At 34.0% G+C, this 16887-nt stretch overlaps 2 protein-coding genes across 3 annotated transcripts; both read right to left on the bottom strand.

Moving 5' to 3' along the window:
• Nucleotides 1–19: 19 nt before the first annotated feature.
• LOC145967098 (uncharacterized) lies at nt 20–3580 on the bottom strand. Of its 2 annotated transcripts, none has more exons than XM_083091749.1 (9): nt 3328–3580; nt 3156–3272; nt 2525–2756; nt 2226–2366; nt 1592–1775; nt 1215–1355; nt 959–1052; nt 772–888; nt 20–419 (listed from the first exon to the last, which is right to left on the bottom strand). In XM_083091749.1, exons 1-9 carry the CDS (start codon nt 3395–3397, stop codon nt 280–282), a joined length of 1236 nt encoding a protein of 411 aa, XP_082947875.1. In that variant the 5' UTR covers nt 3398–3580; the 3' UTR covers nt 20–279. The 2 variants fall into 2 exon arrangements, with proteins under 2 accessions (XP_082947875.1, XP_082947874.1); XM_083091748.1 differs by having other exon boundaries at nt 21–419; nt 1592–1781.
• Nucleotides 3581–3689: 109 nt separating this feature from the next.
• On the bottom strand, nt 3690–15778 carry Ple (tyrosine hydroxylase ple). The gene is made up of 7 exons (XM_083091747.1): nt 15331–15778; nt 9167–9278; nt 8714–8839; nt 8350–8409; nt 6742–7561; nt 5578–5941; nt 3690–5239 (listed from the first exon to the last, which is right to left on the bottom strand). The coding sequence occupies exons 1-7, from the start codon at nt 15397–15399 to the stop codon at nt 5072–5074; spliced, it is 1719 nt and encodes a 572-aa protein (XP_082947873.1). The 5' UTR covers nt 15400–15778; the 3' UTR covers nt 3690–5071.
• Nucleotides 15779–16887: the final 1109 nt, after the last annotated feature.

The raw sequence follows: 16887 nt of genomic DNA, 5'->3' as shown, positions 1-16887 counted from the left end.
ATATAAATAAAGCACAAGATAAATGTAGTATTGTTTTATGGATAATTGTATTTTATTATGTTAAAGGGGAATAAAGAAGAAAAAAAATTATAAGTTTACTCCAATATGACAAATGATAAAAAGGATATAATAAGAATTGTTGCTATGTGAATTTCAAAATATTGTTCTACAATTGATATGACATTAAAATTATTTTCATGTTACTTTCACGAATAAAAGTAGAGATACGATTCTCTACGTTTATCGACATCTTTACTACAATAGATACAATTCGTTCGCTTAGAGGAGCCACGTGTTGGTGGACTTGAAAATTTCCTCTTTTCCGACCTCATCGATCTGCTCTTGGTGTCGTCTCGAGGCTTCTGGACAACCACTAAAGAACCAGTTTACAACTCGCAGCAGAACTGGTTTTATTCGATCTAAATAACATCAATTTAATTATAATCGGACTTTTCCTGGAATTAATTTACATTTATTTGCCATAACAATTATAATAATTGGCTATAAAATATCATCTTAATAAACATCCTCTGGCATGTAAACATTTAATGTTTGATCGATTATTTTTGTATATTATTGTATTTAAAAGTGTCGTCAAACAGAAAACACAAGACTCTACTACAAATGTAATAATTTTTTTTAGCTATCGATAAAGTTTGTTTTAGAATATTGCGAAAAATTACTGTCTTTTCTTATATAACAATACTATATATACTAATATATGTGTTTATTTCTTATTAAAAGATTTTAGTGCATTCAATTATTACATACTCGTTATAATCGGGGGATTCTCGTAACAATCCTGAATGATATTATTTGTATCATGAAGCAATTGGCGATTTTCTCTTCGAGAACTATCAAATAACTCGCTTTTTGTAAAGGCTTCCCCTATATGTAAAAAATTATCATAATATATTCCTATTATGCAATATATATACATGCGAAATATAAATTATACCATAATGAGAATCTACTATTTGCCCATTTATAATTCTTGTCATGCAATTTTTTGTAGATTGATGTTGGCAGCCATCTGCAATTTTGTCGCGCTTCTAGAAAACACAAGGAAATATTTTACATAATAAATTATGGAACTTGACATATTATTTTGATTTGAAAAAAATATTTGTATGTTTGTATAATAACTATAAATCACAAAATTCATAAATTTCTTCGTAACCTTTATATACATTTTTCATAAAGGTATTTTTTACCTGTTTCGTCATTGATAAATAATGACTATTGTAATCTTGATGATCATTGTCTTCGCACATTGGTTTATATTCGATGTCATTATTATTAATAATTTTTGAAACCATGCGATCTTTTTTTTGAGATGAAAGAGATTCTATTTCCTGCGATGAAAATTTGCGTTAGAAATAAATATATGTATTGTATTATAAACTGTGTCTTTGAGTTATATATTATGACATAATAAATAATTATGTGAATATTTTTTTATGTGGACTGAACGAATTTTTGTTTTCGATATCATAATTTAATCTGCATTACATCTGCAGTGTTTAGTTTTTAATATACACGAATAATAATTAATATAATATTTAAAATATTTTCACTGTGATATTCTTACAGTATTTTCTACAGCATAATCTTTATGACTTCTAATGAATTTTTCTTGTTGCAGATCAGTATTGCCGTTCATCCTATCATCTGACATTTTACGTATCGTAATCTTTGTTTTCGGAGGAGAATCATTCAAAGTTATTACATTCTTCTTTTTGTATTTCTCATCGATTATCGACTTCTGCTGTAAGCTATCACTGTAAGCATTATTATTATTTTTATCTTTATCTTATTGATATTTCATAATATCATTGTACTTACCTCGTATGATTATGACAAGAAAACTTCGAAACTAAATTTATCCGATAAATACAATTCACATAACATTTGAACCAAGTAATTAAAAACATATGATAAAATGTTATAAATTTTCATATAAGAACGCGAATATTTTCAATAAGAGAGATTTGCGTATCAAATAATATACTTCGTTTGTACTTCTTATATATCGGTTAAATGATATGGAGATATGATATGATTTGGAGACAATATATAAGTGTAAAGGGTCAAGTATGTGATTTGACAGCATGTGTTGTCCTTATTGAAAATGTTTTTCAATAATTTATAAATCGGAATACTTGATTTCATAAAGAATCCGATAATAATGTTTTTAAATAATGTGTTCAATCAGATATATGTACATGACTGATCTTGTCGTTGCACCAGATTTCGATGATATATCCTTCAGGATTGAATTTCGATGACGATGATTGTGATGTGGATGACATTCATGTTTTTCTTCGGTATTATGCTTTATATAAGCTTTCCTCTTCTCGGATTTGCTATAAGATTTTTATATTTATTAGGATATTAATATTTGCAACTTAGTAATATTTGAATAATAAAGCCATTCTCGATGCAGGTGTATATCGTTCTTTATAAACCGATTTCATAAATAAAATATAGAAAAAAATGATGTATCCACAAAAATATATCTGACCTAACGAATTTATAGTTATTGTCATCAATATTCATTTTATCAATGTGTTTCTGTCCATAATTTCTTGTATTTTCTTCGCATACTTTTCGGTATAATTCTTGTATTCTTGGCTTTTTATTTTCATCTTGCTCTTTTATCATCATTTTTTCGTATTCAATTTCAGTCGCAGTTAGGGCAAATTTCAATCCATTTGCAACTAGATCTATCAAAGCGCAACATATTTTCCGAGCATCTAAAAAGTTGTGTTTATTCCTTTAGGTAAAATAGATGTATAAATGTAAATTTATATTTATGACTCTAAATATAAATAAGAAAGAATAACAGGAATAATTTTAAAATTTGTTACAAAATCATATTCTCTCTTTTTGATTATACAATAAAATATATCAACTACCTAAAGAAATAGATAGAGAAAGAGACAGAAAGAGAGAGAGAAACTTTTGCTATTATTAAAAAAAATTAACTAATATTTCAGTGAAAAGAGATTTATGATTAGGTAATATTCTTGTAATATTTACATATTACATAAATTTTTAATTATATTCGAAAGTCAAAAAAACGCCCATAAGTGACGAATGAAAGCTCTCCTTCTCTCTCCTTTCACTCGATTTTTTTTCTTCTTACTACTCACACAAACGTGACTTGGGCACATAATACAAAAGGACGCTACACAACATTAACACGATTAACGAGAGGCGCTTCAAGTAAGTGATCCACTCAAGCACGCTGAATTTCTCATCAAAATAACCTGAGTAAATAAGAAAGTCATTTGGATGACGCAAGAAAACATTACTTTCTTTTACCATATCCATTATGCGATTTGGCAGACACGCATTGCATAGCAAGCGCAACGATAAACACTATAAATTTCATGGTCGACGGGAGATGCAATTTTTTAAGTATTATTTTTCATATTCCGATCATTAATCAATTGGTATCCCAAGAAAAGAAAAAAGAAAGAGGATTGAGTGAACACATGTGCATTCTGCAGAGATGTCCACGACATAAGAGGCAGTTTCACTTTGTTTTGAACATTTATCAAGCTACAAGCTAGTTATGCATTAATTATGCATTAGTTATGCTTTAATTGTGTTTGGTAACCATAACGAGTAATATTTTCGTTTTAATTACACTAACGTATCGCGTAAAGAAATAGTAAGTCATGTAAGATTTATATCTTAATTTTTTATTATGCTCTGTAACTTTACGATATAATACAAAGGAAACATGTCATATATCAACCGCCTTTACTACAATCTAACGAGGGTGGGTTACACACACACGTAAACGTACGAAAAAATTGTCTCGTACGAATCGGCGCGATAGGTTGAAAACACAGCGTGCGCAAGCGGGGACTCGCACTATTCGCTAAATAGTGTCTCTCTAAAGTAAAGCAACGTCGCTTCTCGTAACTTCCGCAAGGCTACCCGAAGACTAACATCTCCACAGAATTCGACCGAAGAAGAAGCGACATATCAAACTATCTAATAAGAACACGATTTAAAGATATATTATTATCTTTTGCGAAATACTGTTTTTAACTCAATATACATAAATTCTAAATAAAGTACGACAAACTGATAAGGACATTTGTTAAACGCTCATCCGTGTCGGCTAGTCCAGAAAGACTCCATATCACCACCGTCTAGCAATTTATTCGCAAAAACAAAATACTGAACGCTCACATTCGAATGACGAAATTCTGTCACCACGAATCGATTTCGCGAATTTCATAAGTTTTGAGACTACGATAACTCTTACCGACAATCATTACACATTACAATATTTGCTAAATACAGACTGCTCTATTAAATATCATCAATTTACTGGATTAAGCGAATTCATGCATAATAATGTAAATAATATAATATTATATAATAAAATAAAGTAATAATATAATGGTAATGTATGCGAATCATACGCGCGTACACGTGGCGAAAGAAAAATGATGCTATCTTTTATACGAAGATAACCTTGTGATATGTACTTTGTTCACTTGGCGCCTCATAAAGAATACTCGAGGGCAAAAGATTGGGCTGTCATGGAATTACTTCATCCACAAATGATTCATTATTCAATAAATCCGTGCGATTATCTTGACGCAACAATATATTATGTTGAGTGACACTCGCGTACACCTAAGATTTGCCGTTTTTTACGTGCGTAACTGAGGCGCGCACACGCGTACAACACATTAATGAACGATTTTATACAATGGCAGATAAATTGATGAGCGCAACGAGAATGCGCGACGACAAATTCTATCAATCTAGAAGTTGAAATCTTGACGCAATTAATAAAGACGCTTTATTTAAAACTAATATATCTTCCGACCTATAATTTTATAAAAATCACCAAGCATTCTCAAAATATGCCATTCAAAGGCGCGTCACTAGATCTTATTAAAATAAGCACAGCAGATTATCAAGAATTAGTGTTACCAAAGAAAGTTATTGATCTAAAACACATGATCGATTTCAAGGTTCGATGATTCGCAAAAGGAATAATCGAATCAATATAACGAAGGTGCAGTAGAAGTTCTCATTCTTACGCAAAATGCTTCGCTTTCATTTTATTGACAGCATTTGTGAGGTGGGTCATCTCAGTGTTGAGTTGGGAAATCAGATCCTCCAGTCTATCAACGCTATCGAGGACTTCCACGCGTTGCGTATGAGGATTGTATCTGACCTCGAACGGCCGACTCATGGTAGCCACCTGCGAGAGAAACAAAGACTCGTGATTAAGCTTATTTATTCAAATAAAAAATTACAGTCAGCGGAAAAAATTGGTTATGTTTATCAGTGATTACTTTCTTCTTGTACAATAAATAATTATGAAAAGTTAAACAGATTGATTAAGAATATTGTGAAAGGAATACAGAAAAGGAAAATTATTTCCAATTATTATTCAGTTAATTAGTTTCGTTACTTTCGAGCTAATAAATAATAATAATAAAATAGAGCAAATTTTGAAAAATTCCAGAAAATCCATTCTATGAAATTAATGAGCAGGCAATCATTCTAACATATGATAGAAATAATTAACGCGCTTACCCAGCGACGGAATTTTTCCTTGGCATCGTCGAAACTTTCGGCCACGTAATATATCGGTTGATATTCCTGATCTTGATACTTCTGGAGAGCAGTAGTTGATGGATCGAATGGTCGATGCTCACATTTATCGCTCAATGCATGCAAGAGTTCACCATAGGCTGACAACAAACCAGCACCATAAGCTTTGACTTCGGGGCCTTCCTTGCAGAGCCCAAACTCGATCGTAAACCAGTAAATAGTGGACAATTTCTCGATTTCCTCATCCGAGGCACCGAGAGATGCCAGACCGATTTCTTGTGAGAATTGAGCAAAGCTAGGATCGGCCAGAAGCGGCATATGACCCAAGAGCTCATGAATGCAATCTCTGCAAATAGAAACAAGCACTTGAAAATCTACATCGCATGTTTGTTTTAAAAAATCTGACATTTCGCGTTTATATATTTATCACTCTTTTTTTGTTCACTTTAAATATATGAATATTTTTAATATACAATTTGTTCAGCAATGCTCAATTTAGCTGTTAGATTTTAATTAAAGCATAAGTCGGACGTGCTAAAGTCAATTAAGATGCATCGCCAGATGAATGGCGCGAATCAAATTGAAACTTCAGAGAGCTATTTTATTCTTACAATCTGCAGAACTATCGACGGTCCCTGAAAATCGAACTGTAACGCGACTCGCTACGCGGAGAAACGATTTCGTAACTGCGGAACTGAGTTATCAACGCTATCGTGTCGTTAAAAGCCAATTAGAGTTCCATTACGAGCTTAGAGAGGTGCAGTAATTTTATTATCATCGTTCTCTGTGTACCGGGTGCAGGCTCCCGTCATAACGCAATATCGATTGCCTTGTAGTTTGACGCGAAGGGGCAACTGTGATATGGACCTCGAACGATCTATACAATGTGCGATTTTTAAGATGCATTGCAGTTTTCTGCTCTCGCGACATGATATTTTATCAAGTCTCAATATATCGTGCACAATATTTGTAACACATATGTCATAAAAATTTATAAGATAATTTGTAAAATAGTACGTGCGTAATATATTCGAATGCCATCATCTCCGAATGAATAACATAATTTTTAAAAGAAAATTTTTGATAAGATACATGAGAGAGAGAGAGAGAGTGAGAGTAAAAAATAAAAAGTTTTAAAACACTTACGGTTCAGGAGTGTGATACGGACTGTTAATATGACGAACGTATTGAGTGCTCTGGAATACCCTAAAGGCAAGGCTGGACAAGAAGTCACGCGCCGTCAAGAGACCGGCGGCCGGTCGAAGAGTAAATCCTGTATTTCTTTTCAGGAAATCGCTAACCTCCTGCAGTTGTGGTATACGATGAGACTCAAAGATCCTCTCCTCCTGCAATTTCTTGAAGACTCTCTGGTATTCTATGCACGCGTGCTTGGGTACTAGGTCCAGCACGGTGATGAAAACGCGCGACCAAGTCTCGTTCTCCGTCTCGGTGTAAGGAATGTTGGGCATCGGGTCGCCATACTTGTAAGCGAAAGCAATTTCGGCAATGACCTTGCGACGGGCACGGTACTCCTTGTCGGCGAAGCCCGGATGACTCATGTCGAGATCCGGTTCGTACTTGGTCATCAGATGATTGCAATTGTCGAGGTCGGAGGCGTGACGAGGGAACCAGGGATCTTTGATGCTGACGGAATTGTCGGCGAGCAGAGTTACGCCATCCAAAGCCGAGCTCTGTCGCAGATTCCTAATCAGCTGAAGAAGGCTCTGCCTGTTCATGTCAATCTTGACCAAGACTTCGAATTGCAGACCCTCTTTCTTCGAAGGTCGCGACTCGACATGCGTAATTATGCCCTTGAAATTTTCGATCGTCTTTAAAATTCGACTCAAAGAACCAATGCCCTCTCGCAGTCTCAGCACCAACGCCGCTTTCTGCACGCTATGCTCACTCTCCGAAGATTCCGCTATGGTCTTCGCAAGTACTACTTCCTCCTCGGTTAATCCGGAATCTACGGAAAATTAGTTTAGTCTATTAGAAAAATTAGTTTATGCTTGATGGTTTTATTAAAAGGAATGTTTTAATTTATCATCTTTCTCAAATTTTTTAAAGCTTCTCATCACTAAGGGACATTGTTTTAACATACGAGGGAACGTGGACATTTTATGTTATACGCGATAGATAAATAAAAAAGTGCTCGTCTCGTAATTTCGACCATAAAACTGCGGGAATGACTCTTGTCGTAACTTCTCGCGAATATCTTAAGTGACTTCCGCGGACGGTAATAATCGGGCAATTCAAAGTCCATTTCCGCATAGCGCCTTACCGTCACGTCGGAAACGGCACCGTCTCTATTCGACCGCGGGGGTGGCGAAAAAGTGGCAAAGTAGCCTTCATTGTCGTCGGCGCGAACGTGCCGGCGAGATGGAAGGCAATGCGAAAAGGAATAACCGTGTTACACATTTTTACGCGAGCTCGCTTGCGGGATCTCGAGAAAGGCTCTGCCCCGGTAATACGATTCTAAATGCACAAAGCGGCTTCAGAAAGCGGGGGCGGCTTGGAAAAAGATGGAAAAAGCTCGCGGACGTAATTTATCCCAAGTGTCGGTCGAGCACTCGTCCTGTAGCCTCGACAATGGCGACCGTTTCACCCTCCATTTATCGCGTCGTTCTATCCTATCCATCGTACATCATACGCTTACTTTCTTCGCTTATTTCTTGTTTCGCTTATATATCATAGCGTGATATTTCGCGACGCGAAAAATAAAAGTAATCGATTATTATCAGAAGGTGCATTTACCGTCATCGTCGTCATCATCTGGTTTTTCATCGCTATCCGATGAAGCCTCCGCTTTCGCTTCTGGAATTACAAGTGAATTCGTGCTCATGCCATATGCAACATTTATAAGAAAAATCATATTATCTTGGATACACTTGGCGATACAGATACATTTGAGATATGTCGTTCAATTTCATGTAATAAGTATATTTCATAAATATATGCGAACATTGTCGTATTAGATAAAATTGTCGTATGTTAATAATGCTGTAATATGTTAAGTAAATATTTGTAAATGTTAATAATGCAGTCATATCTTATACATGTATCTCACGCTCCAGTTATTCAAAGATCCTTATAATTTGCGCAATATCTATGTACAAACCTTCCTTCTTTGCTGCACAAATTAACGACTCTACTTGTTCGTCGTCACTCGATGAAGCATCAACATAATGCTCTCCTTGTCCTTGTTGTTCCTGAGTACAAGTGATTGTCTGATCGGCGTTCGTGTCTATTCAATCCAACAAAGAAACATGTCATGCAACATCGATATATACACATATTTTTATAAAATGTCACGTCTATAAAATTTCATATTATTTATGTGTGTGTATGTGTGTGTGCGTGCGAAACATATTGATACATAATAATTCCTTAGTATTAAACATGCATATATTTTTATCTATTTTTTATACTTGTCTATCTTTGTCTCAAACAAATACATTGATAATGTGATGATAAAAACATATAATTACATATAATTACATATAAAAACATATAATTACATATAATTTAAAAATATTGATTGTACCAAAAAATATTCAAGAGCAAGACTCACCATTCGCTCGTTGTCGAGCTTCCTCGAGTACGCTCTGTTTTGTTTGCTTGACGACCAATGTCTCAAAGCGGGCATCGTCTACGAGGGAACGTCTTCGCGCTGGATATCCATTCTATAAATATAAATAAAGAATGTCATTTTACTATTCACCATTATGCATCAATAACAGCATCGAAAATGTTTTTACGTTATTTGTGCATAATTAAGTTCTAGATTTTATTTGTATAAAATTATTTTTGTTCTGATGCCTTTTATTATCCATGCATAAGCAATTATAGATTTGGCTTAAAACTTTAAAGGGCGGATATCCTCTTGCCTTAATTAGCTAGGTTTCGCTTTCCGCGGTCTGTTCATGGCCACCTTTGACATGAAGCGACACGGAAATCTTGCCTATCAGCTCGATTGGGCATCGCTTAAATCGGACAAGGAACAAAAGACGCGGAAATGAATTTTCGCGACATCCGTCCTGCTGTTGAAGGATAGGAAATGAATTAATTCCGGCAGGAGATGGAGGGATACAAAGGAGCTTGATCGCCTCTCAATCTTTAGAAGTAGATAACATATGGAAAAGTTCTTTTTATTCTCATCGTGTGAATATAATGTAATTAAAATTTTTTAGATATTAATACATCTTTTGTTACATGAAAGTGGAATTTTTTACTTAAAATATTGGTATATTTCAAGGTTTTATATATTAGAATAGAAGAAACATTTATATAAATATTCTAAGAGACAAAGATAAAAATGTTCTGAGAGACAAAGATATTAACATCTTGGAAAGCGGACAAGCATGCGCCACCGATCATTCAAATTCCCGGCTGTCACGTATTCACCGTCGCATCGGAAGCCTAGTTGCATTTTCTAGCAGAGTCGTCGGTTGGCACAGTTTAGAATAAGTATTTAGCAATCCCTTAACAACCCAAGTCGTGAAGTGGGCCAAGTACTTTGATGGAATGGATGAACGATGTCTATGTCGGGAAATTGCGACATGAAGAGATAACGCACCGGAGGAACATCGAATGCGTGACAAATCTCATCTCGATGAGACGATAAAGATTGAAATTAATTAATTCCCGTTGTAAAGCTTGTGCGAAGACAGTCATTCAGCATCATGAATTGCAACTGTTGTGCTTGAAAGTGACGAATATACGCAAATATTTGTCGATTAACCGGTTGAGGTGACGATAAGTCATGTGCGGGGATAAAGAATGGAAATCTGACGCGCGATGACAACTCGATGGCGCGAATCGAGCAAACGACAGATAGGATACCGTAGGAATGTTGTTGTCGACCTTGTAGAAACGTACGAACATGCCGAAGATGTACAAGAAACTGACCTCGAGTCAACAAGTCGAGTAATTACCTGTACGATGATGGAATCGTATTCTAAACGAACAGGATCTCTCTCTTTCTCTCTTTTTCTTTTTATCTTTCTCTCTCTTTTGTTCGTGCTTCTCTAACATATAATTAACCCCTTGCTAAAAAAATATTTATTGTGCATGTATATATGTATGTATGTTTTAATTAAAACATGTCAAGTTAGACATAATCATATAATTACTGCAATTGACATTGATAAATTAAATCTACTCTTTCTTTGAATTGACAGCTTGAATTGATATTTGAATATCTACAGGCGCATTTACAGCATCGAGTAATTTTTCGGTTGTTTTCTATCAAAAGTTTCGATTTAACCGATGTATTATATAAATACACGTTTTTAATGCGTAGCAAATAATGTTAATATGATATATCTAGAACTGATTTAGCATTAAAATTGCGTTTGCATAATTCAACTTGTTACTAAATTAAAATAGCAATGCGACAAGTTTGAGGCGTGCGGAAACAATTAAGAAAGAATGCAAAAGCGCATGTCAGGTATAATGAAATTCGGAAATAATTTGCCTTCGAGTATCGATCCGAACGAAAAACGTACGAACCATGGCCGAAATACATGTTACGTTGCGCACACATCAAAATCCCGATATTAATATGACTCTTCTCACTTCGGTAGAGAGAAAGAAAGAGCAAGAGGTGCGAATTATCCAGTCGATTAATCAGATCGTGCGTATTAATCCGGTTGAAGCAGTTAGCGTTTAAATAAAGCAATTAGCATAACGGATTCGCATACGTAAATGCACACATACGCGAGTTGCATATGTCAAAGAAGAATCGTGAATGCAACAAGCGTTTGCAGTGCAATGCGTGTGTAGCGAGCCTCCAAAGGCGAATAACGGGTGTACCGTTCAGGGACTCCTTAGCGTCTCTCTCTCTTTCTGTTACTCGTGCGCGACCTGCTTTATATACATAATCACTCCGCTCTATCATATTTATAACATATTAATAATTATCATATGCAAGAATCAAGGCCGAAGATCAATTTTGCAATGGCCGATCAACGATAATAGTAACAGTACCAGTAGTTTCAATATCGAGAAGGTGTTACCGGATCTCATTATATATTCATGGAATAAATCCGTAATAATTATATTACAAATTCGCGATTTACTTAATAATACTTTCTTTTAGAAACGGAACTTAAGCAAATAATTGTATAGATGGATCGTAAAGTAATTGAATTATATCTCGAGAAAAATTATTCACGATAATCAATCGTTCAAACCGTATTAAATCAAATCAGCTGTTTAGAATATAGACACAAAATTTTTAATTGATTAATTTAAATTCAAATGATAAATATAATGAAGATTTTTAATCATCGAATTAAATGATTTAATTATTGAATGTATGAAAAAGAGATAAAATAAGATCCGCATTGACTTTGTGATCGATAAGAAATTTATTCAAGGTCGGTTCACTTTCCACCCTGTATCGCTGCTATTCGCGCGATATCTATCGATCTTGCATAACTCCTTCTGAATCCGATCCAGTATCTGAAATCCGGACTAATTCGCGCACGAGTTCCGTTGGAATGAGTCAGATCGTCAAATAGAAAAAGTTAAAGTCAAAACAGTATTCGAAATGATGAGGTATATTTAATCGTGTGGATCGAATACGTTTTAAATTTATGCAATTATTATATATGTTAATATATTTCCAAGATTTATTATTTAAAATAGAAAAAAGATATTGTTTGTCGAATTGAAATTATTAGATATATATTCTCAGATAATTTTACAAATGTAGAAACAAAAATATTTTTTTTCTTCAGGAAATTTTCAATTTTTAGTACATACAATAGGACACATTCGCATTTAGTTATTTTATAGATAAATCTTTTTAACTATTTTAAAAGCATCTACTTTTCAAAATATTAACCTTTTTATTTTTTTTAAATTCGAATTTCACTAATTAGTACGCCTGTCTACAAACATTAGTGATTCCGGCTCATAAAATATGCGGAGAAAGTGTAAGATTGACTAAGTCATCATGTATCGTCGTATTTATACAGACGTAATGCAAAGAATAAGTTATAAGGCGTTTAGAAGAAGTCTCTCTCTAAGTATCATGTCGAAAAGAAAGCATCGAAATCGTATACAAATGTATTTAGGTTTTTAAATTTTAATGTTACATCACGTACAAAACTATTAAATTCTTAAATTATTACGATAACAATACTTGATACGTATAATATCTCATTGAATTATGTATAAATAAAAAATACAACGTTCTTGGAAAACTCCGCGATTAACAGTCGAACTTAAGTATCAACGATTTGTAAGTCATTTAAGTCGATAATGGGATTTTTATGTCAATAAATCTTAATCTCTCTCCGGGAAATCACAATCCGGGAATGAAAGTGATGTATCTTTAGCACATTAAAGAGATAAATGCGCTACCGCGTGAGAAATGAAATATAACTTTGCCGATTATGATTCTTATGCAATCTATTAAACTTTGCATCGTCGTTTACAGATACGCATACGTAACGAAAAATATGCCCTCGTAAAAGTATCGATTATAAGTAATCGTGCGGTTCTATTAGAAGCGAATAAACATTGAATTGGTCTTATGATTGTGGCATTTGGAGAATTCATGTGCGTTATCTGCACGCAATCGAAAGAGAAAAGCAGCAACCTCGAAAAAATATCGATTAAAATCCGTTATTGTGCGATTTTACGCTAAAATATCATTACGCAAAGACAAGTCCTTGCGAGCTGTAATTTGCAGGCTAGAAGTATATAAATACAGATGAACACGTGTACACTATTACAAGATATCGTCGACAATTATAGCCAATATTACTTACTCGAGAATACCTATGTAAAGACGATCGATAATTACATAGCTATTTGCAACCGTTTATTTCGAGCCTGTCATTAATAATTACACTCGAGAAAATGCAAACTGTCGTGGAAACTGTGCAAATGCGATTTTGCAAAACGCTGTTGCAGAGGATGTAAACATTCGCAAGAGAAAGGGGTTGGTGTGAAAATAATTTTATACGATGCATAATGTTTGACAAGAAGAAAGAACGTTATTTATCTTTTGACCGGCTGCAGACGACAGGAAAGTAAATCTATGTCAAGAGAATCGCCGGTTTCTCCCGCGTGTCTTTCCCTAATTGAAAACAGCTGATTCGTGACCGGCTACTTCCTCGTATAATCTTATCGGAATTATATTTCCCTGACAGATTGAATTTTTCCTGCTCTTTAAGTGTATCTTAATCTTGCATGAGCTGTCTTGTTGTTAATTCTCGAATTTCTCGAATAAAGATTTATGCATATGAGTCAAATTTATCATTGAATGGAATTCATCAAAATACCACACACCCATTACTCTGATTATTTCTTTCTTATTTCCTGTTTTTTATTCGATAGTAACTGGGACAAAACAAATCTCGACCTTTTAAAGCGATGAATTTGCAACAAATAAAAATAACTGCACTCTAATCTTTATTTATCAATTATTTCGCATGAATATGAATTTAGAAATATTTTTGCGTAATATTTATATATTCTGCGTAAATATTTTTTAAAGTAGTTTTACTATTTTGCTGAAGGTTTAGATTTTGCGAAAACTTGAAAATGTCAAGATTTTGTACCGGTTTTAAATTACTGAAACTGTGGATCCTCTACAGTTATGAAAAATTCTTTAATTAAATTAATATAAAATGTGATCTCGGCAATTAAATGATCATTCACAATATTGCGGCAAGGTCATTAACATTGCGTAAATGATAATAACGGAGCGTATGTACTTTCTCTGAGCGCGAGGACTTTTCTCAGTTTCGCCGGGCCTACGTGAGAATTTCACTTACTTTGATCGCTGCTTATTGAGATTCAAAAAGAGCCGAAACGACACACATGCACCTTTGAGCAATTTTCTGACGCAATTTTTTCACACATTTCGAAATGTACCGTTAGAAAAAAAAATGTAAAAAAATGTACCGTTAGAAAAAAATGTAAAAAATCTAACTATAACAGAACACATTTTTTTTATCTATGTATGGAAATCATATAATTAAGTTAGAGCGTAATCGATAGAGACATTCACTTTTCTGTACTAAGTGCAAACGTACGTAATTTTATGATAATAACTGTTGCATATAAAACAAGATAAGGTTGTAGCAATTATATTTATTCATCAAAATAGAAAAATTACCATATTAAAAAATTAGGATGACGGCAATTTTCAGACATGTACATTCAGATGTATATATAAATGTCAATGATTTAAATGAACGGCCGAGTTCCCGCGCTTTGCTTATCACAAAGCATTTTCGATTGAACCTGTTGCTCTCGACATGCATGTGAATGCAAATGCAATGGAATTATTTTGATAAAAGAACTATAAAAATTTTTTTCTCGCAAATAATTTGCAAGTATCAAATTTATCAAATATAATTTTTCAATTAAAGAATATAAATATGTATACAAACAAAAGTAAAAACAGAACATCTTATGTCAAAATATTTCTTTCTTGCACATAATTGTATCAAATATTTTATAGAACGTTTTCTTCAACGTTTGTGTATTTATTTATAAATTGGAGCAAATTTATAAATTGGATTTTAATTTACTTATGAACCAAAACTTGTAATTTTTCTTTCGATTTTTGTATGATATTTTTCTTTAATACTATAAAAATCGAAAGAAGAATTACAAGGATCGGTTCATAAATAAAAAATTAAAATTTTCAGATGTTAACAGTATGTGAGTTTTGTCAAGTTTAAACATTATTGATACAAGATCAAAACTTACCTCGATACTGTAAGATTTCTTGATGGCGAACATTTCACGGTTCTTCTGGGCGGCTGCGACTGCCATCATATCTTCCTCGATACTCGTCTTTTCTGACAGATTTTTCTGATAGCGATTAATGGCGGAAGTTCCTCGGCTCGACGATCGATCGACTTGATCTTTCAATCGAGTCAAAAGTTTTCGACCTGATAGCGCTCACTGATGCAAAAACAAGGGGGTCGTGAGTGAGCTCTTCACTGTCGCTCGCGAGAAATTACACGAATGAATTCCTCGAGTTGATTTACGCGATTTTAATATTCCGACAATAATGTCCAGCTGCGTCCTCTTCGGCCTCGATCCGTTTGGCTGTACGGTTCGACTACAACAAATGATGAGGACGGTGGTGCGACAACAAGTCTCCTCTACTACTTAAGTCCGCTTTTAGACGGAGCGTACGAGCGAATGCGTTTACGGGGCGGATTGCCGTCGCATATAAACGTTACCTCCCTTCACCGTCTGCTAATGCCGGGGTGCCCCCACCCTATCGTCGTTTCGGATGGTCCATCGGCAGCAGCCACTGCCACTACTACCGCCGCCGCCGCCGCCAACGTCGCCGGCGCCGACGCTGCTGTCATTGACGAAGACCACGAGGTGGTTCCTCGTTTAGCATTTTTATAATTCTCATCGGATCTTCGCGAGAAATTGCGTTTCTATTACTAAATGATATAACACGAAATGTCCCATTATCTAGACGATTAAGAGGAACTCACATGGAACCAACCCTGGTCATCTGTGAGAAATTCCTTAGTCTACATGCAAATCGATCGACTCTTTTTGCATGAAGGAAAATTGATCGCATATCAGAGAATTAATTAAGTAATATACATAATCTAGTGATATAATGAATATTTTTCAATATATAATATTTTACATGCTAGATAATGCGCTGTCTAAGAATTCTAGCAGGGGAACACTATCTACATTTTAATGATAATAATAATCAAAATGATTGGAAGGAGTTTAAAGAATATATATCCCTCGATCTTATATTGTAGATGTAATTGAATAAGTCGTGTTCTGATATCGAGATAAATTCTAGCAAACATATAAGCGTGTGATGTTTCTTAAAACGTGGATATCATTTTAGAATGTGAATGATTGAGTTGCCAATATCTTTTTCTGGATTCAACCATATTTATAGCTATTCAACCATATTTATAGCTTAAGCTTAAAATACGAGATTTAACTAGGTGAAAATTGGTATTTCGATGACTTAAAAAAAGGTATATTTAAGAATATCGATAAAAATATATAATTGACAATATCGATGTAAACGATTAAAATGTCTAAAAAAAATCTTCAGGTTTTCACATGATAGTTTTAATAATATATGTATCGCGACATTTAATTTTATTTTTCCAATAATTATAATTTTTATTATATGTTTGTTAAAATTATTAATTTCTAGTTTAATATAATTTATAAATATGGATAATTATGGAAGTAAAAATGAGAACATTAATCAAATATATACATTTTATATGATAATAAAAAAAAGAAGACAAATTGAATATTAAG

The sequence above is a fragment of the Camponotus vicinus genome, unplaced genomic scaffold (assembly GCF_025532165.1).
Source record: "Camponotus vicinus isolate PSW18456_S1 unplaced genomic scaffold, iyCamVici1.0 SCAF_2, whole genome shotgun sequence".
Classification (NCBI taxonomy): Eukaryota; Metazoa; Arthropoda; class Insecta; order Hymenoptera; family Formicidae; genus Camponotus; species Camponotus vicinus.
The sequence above is the reverse complement of the archived record's forward strand: the minus strand, read 5'-3'. Positions and strand labels throughout refer to the sequence as shown.

What these genes read in the sequence shown, in the direction of transcription:
- LOC145967098 (XM_083091748.1), bottom strand. Translation starts at nt 3,397, where the DNA reads ATGAAATTTATAGTGTTTATCGTTGCGCTTGCTATGCAATGCGTGTCT. An exon ending in GCAACGACAAGATCAGTCAT is followed by an intron (nt 1,782 to 2,225) that starts GTACATATATCT and finishes TAATGCTTACAG; the next exon opens with TGATAGCTTACAGCAGAAGT. An exon ending in GAATCCCCCGATTATAACGA is followed by an intron (nt 420 to 771) that starts GTATGTAATAAT and finishes GATGTTATTTAG; the next exon opens with ATCGAATAAAACCAGTTCTG.
- Ple (XM_083091747.1), bottom strand. Translation starts at nt 15,399, where the DNA reads ATGATGGCAGTCGCAGCCGCCCAGAAGAACCGTGAAATGTTCGCCATC. An exon ending in AGAAATCTTACAGTATCGAG is followed by an intron (nt 9,279 to 15,330) that starts GTAAGTTTTGAT and finishes TTATATTTATAG; the next exon opens with AATGGATATCCAGCGCGAAG. An exon ending in AGATGATGACGACGATGACG is followed by an intron (nt 7,562 to 8,349) that starts GTAAATGCACCT and finishes AATTTTCCGTAG; the next exon opens with ATTCCGGATTAACCGAGGAG.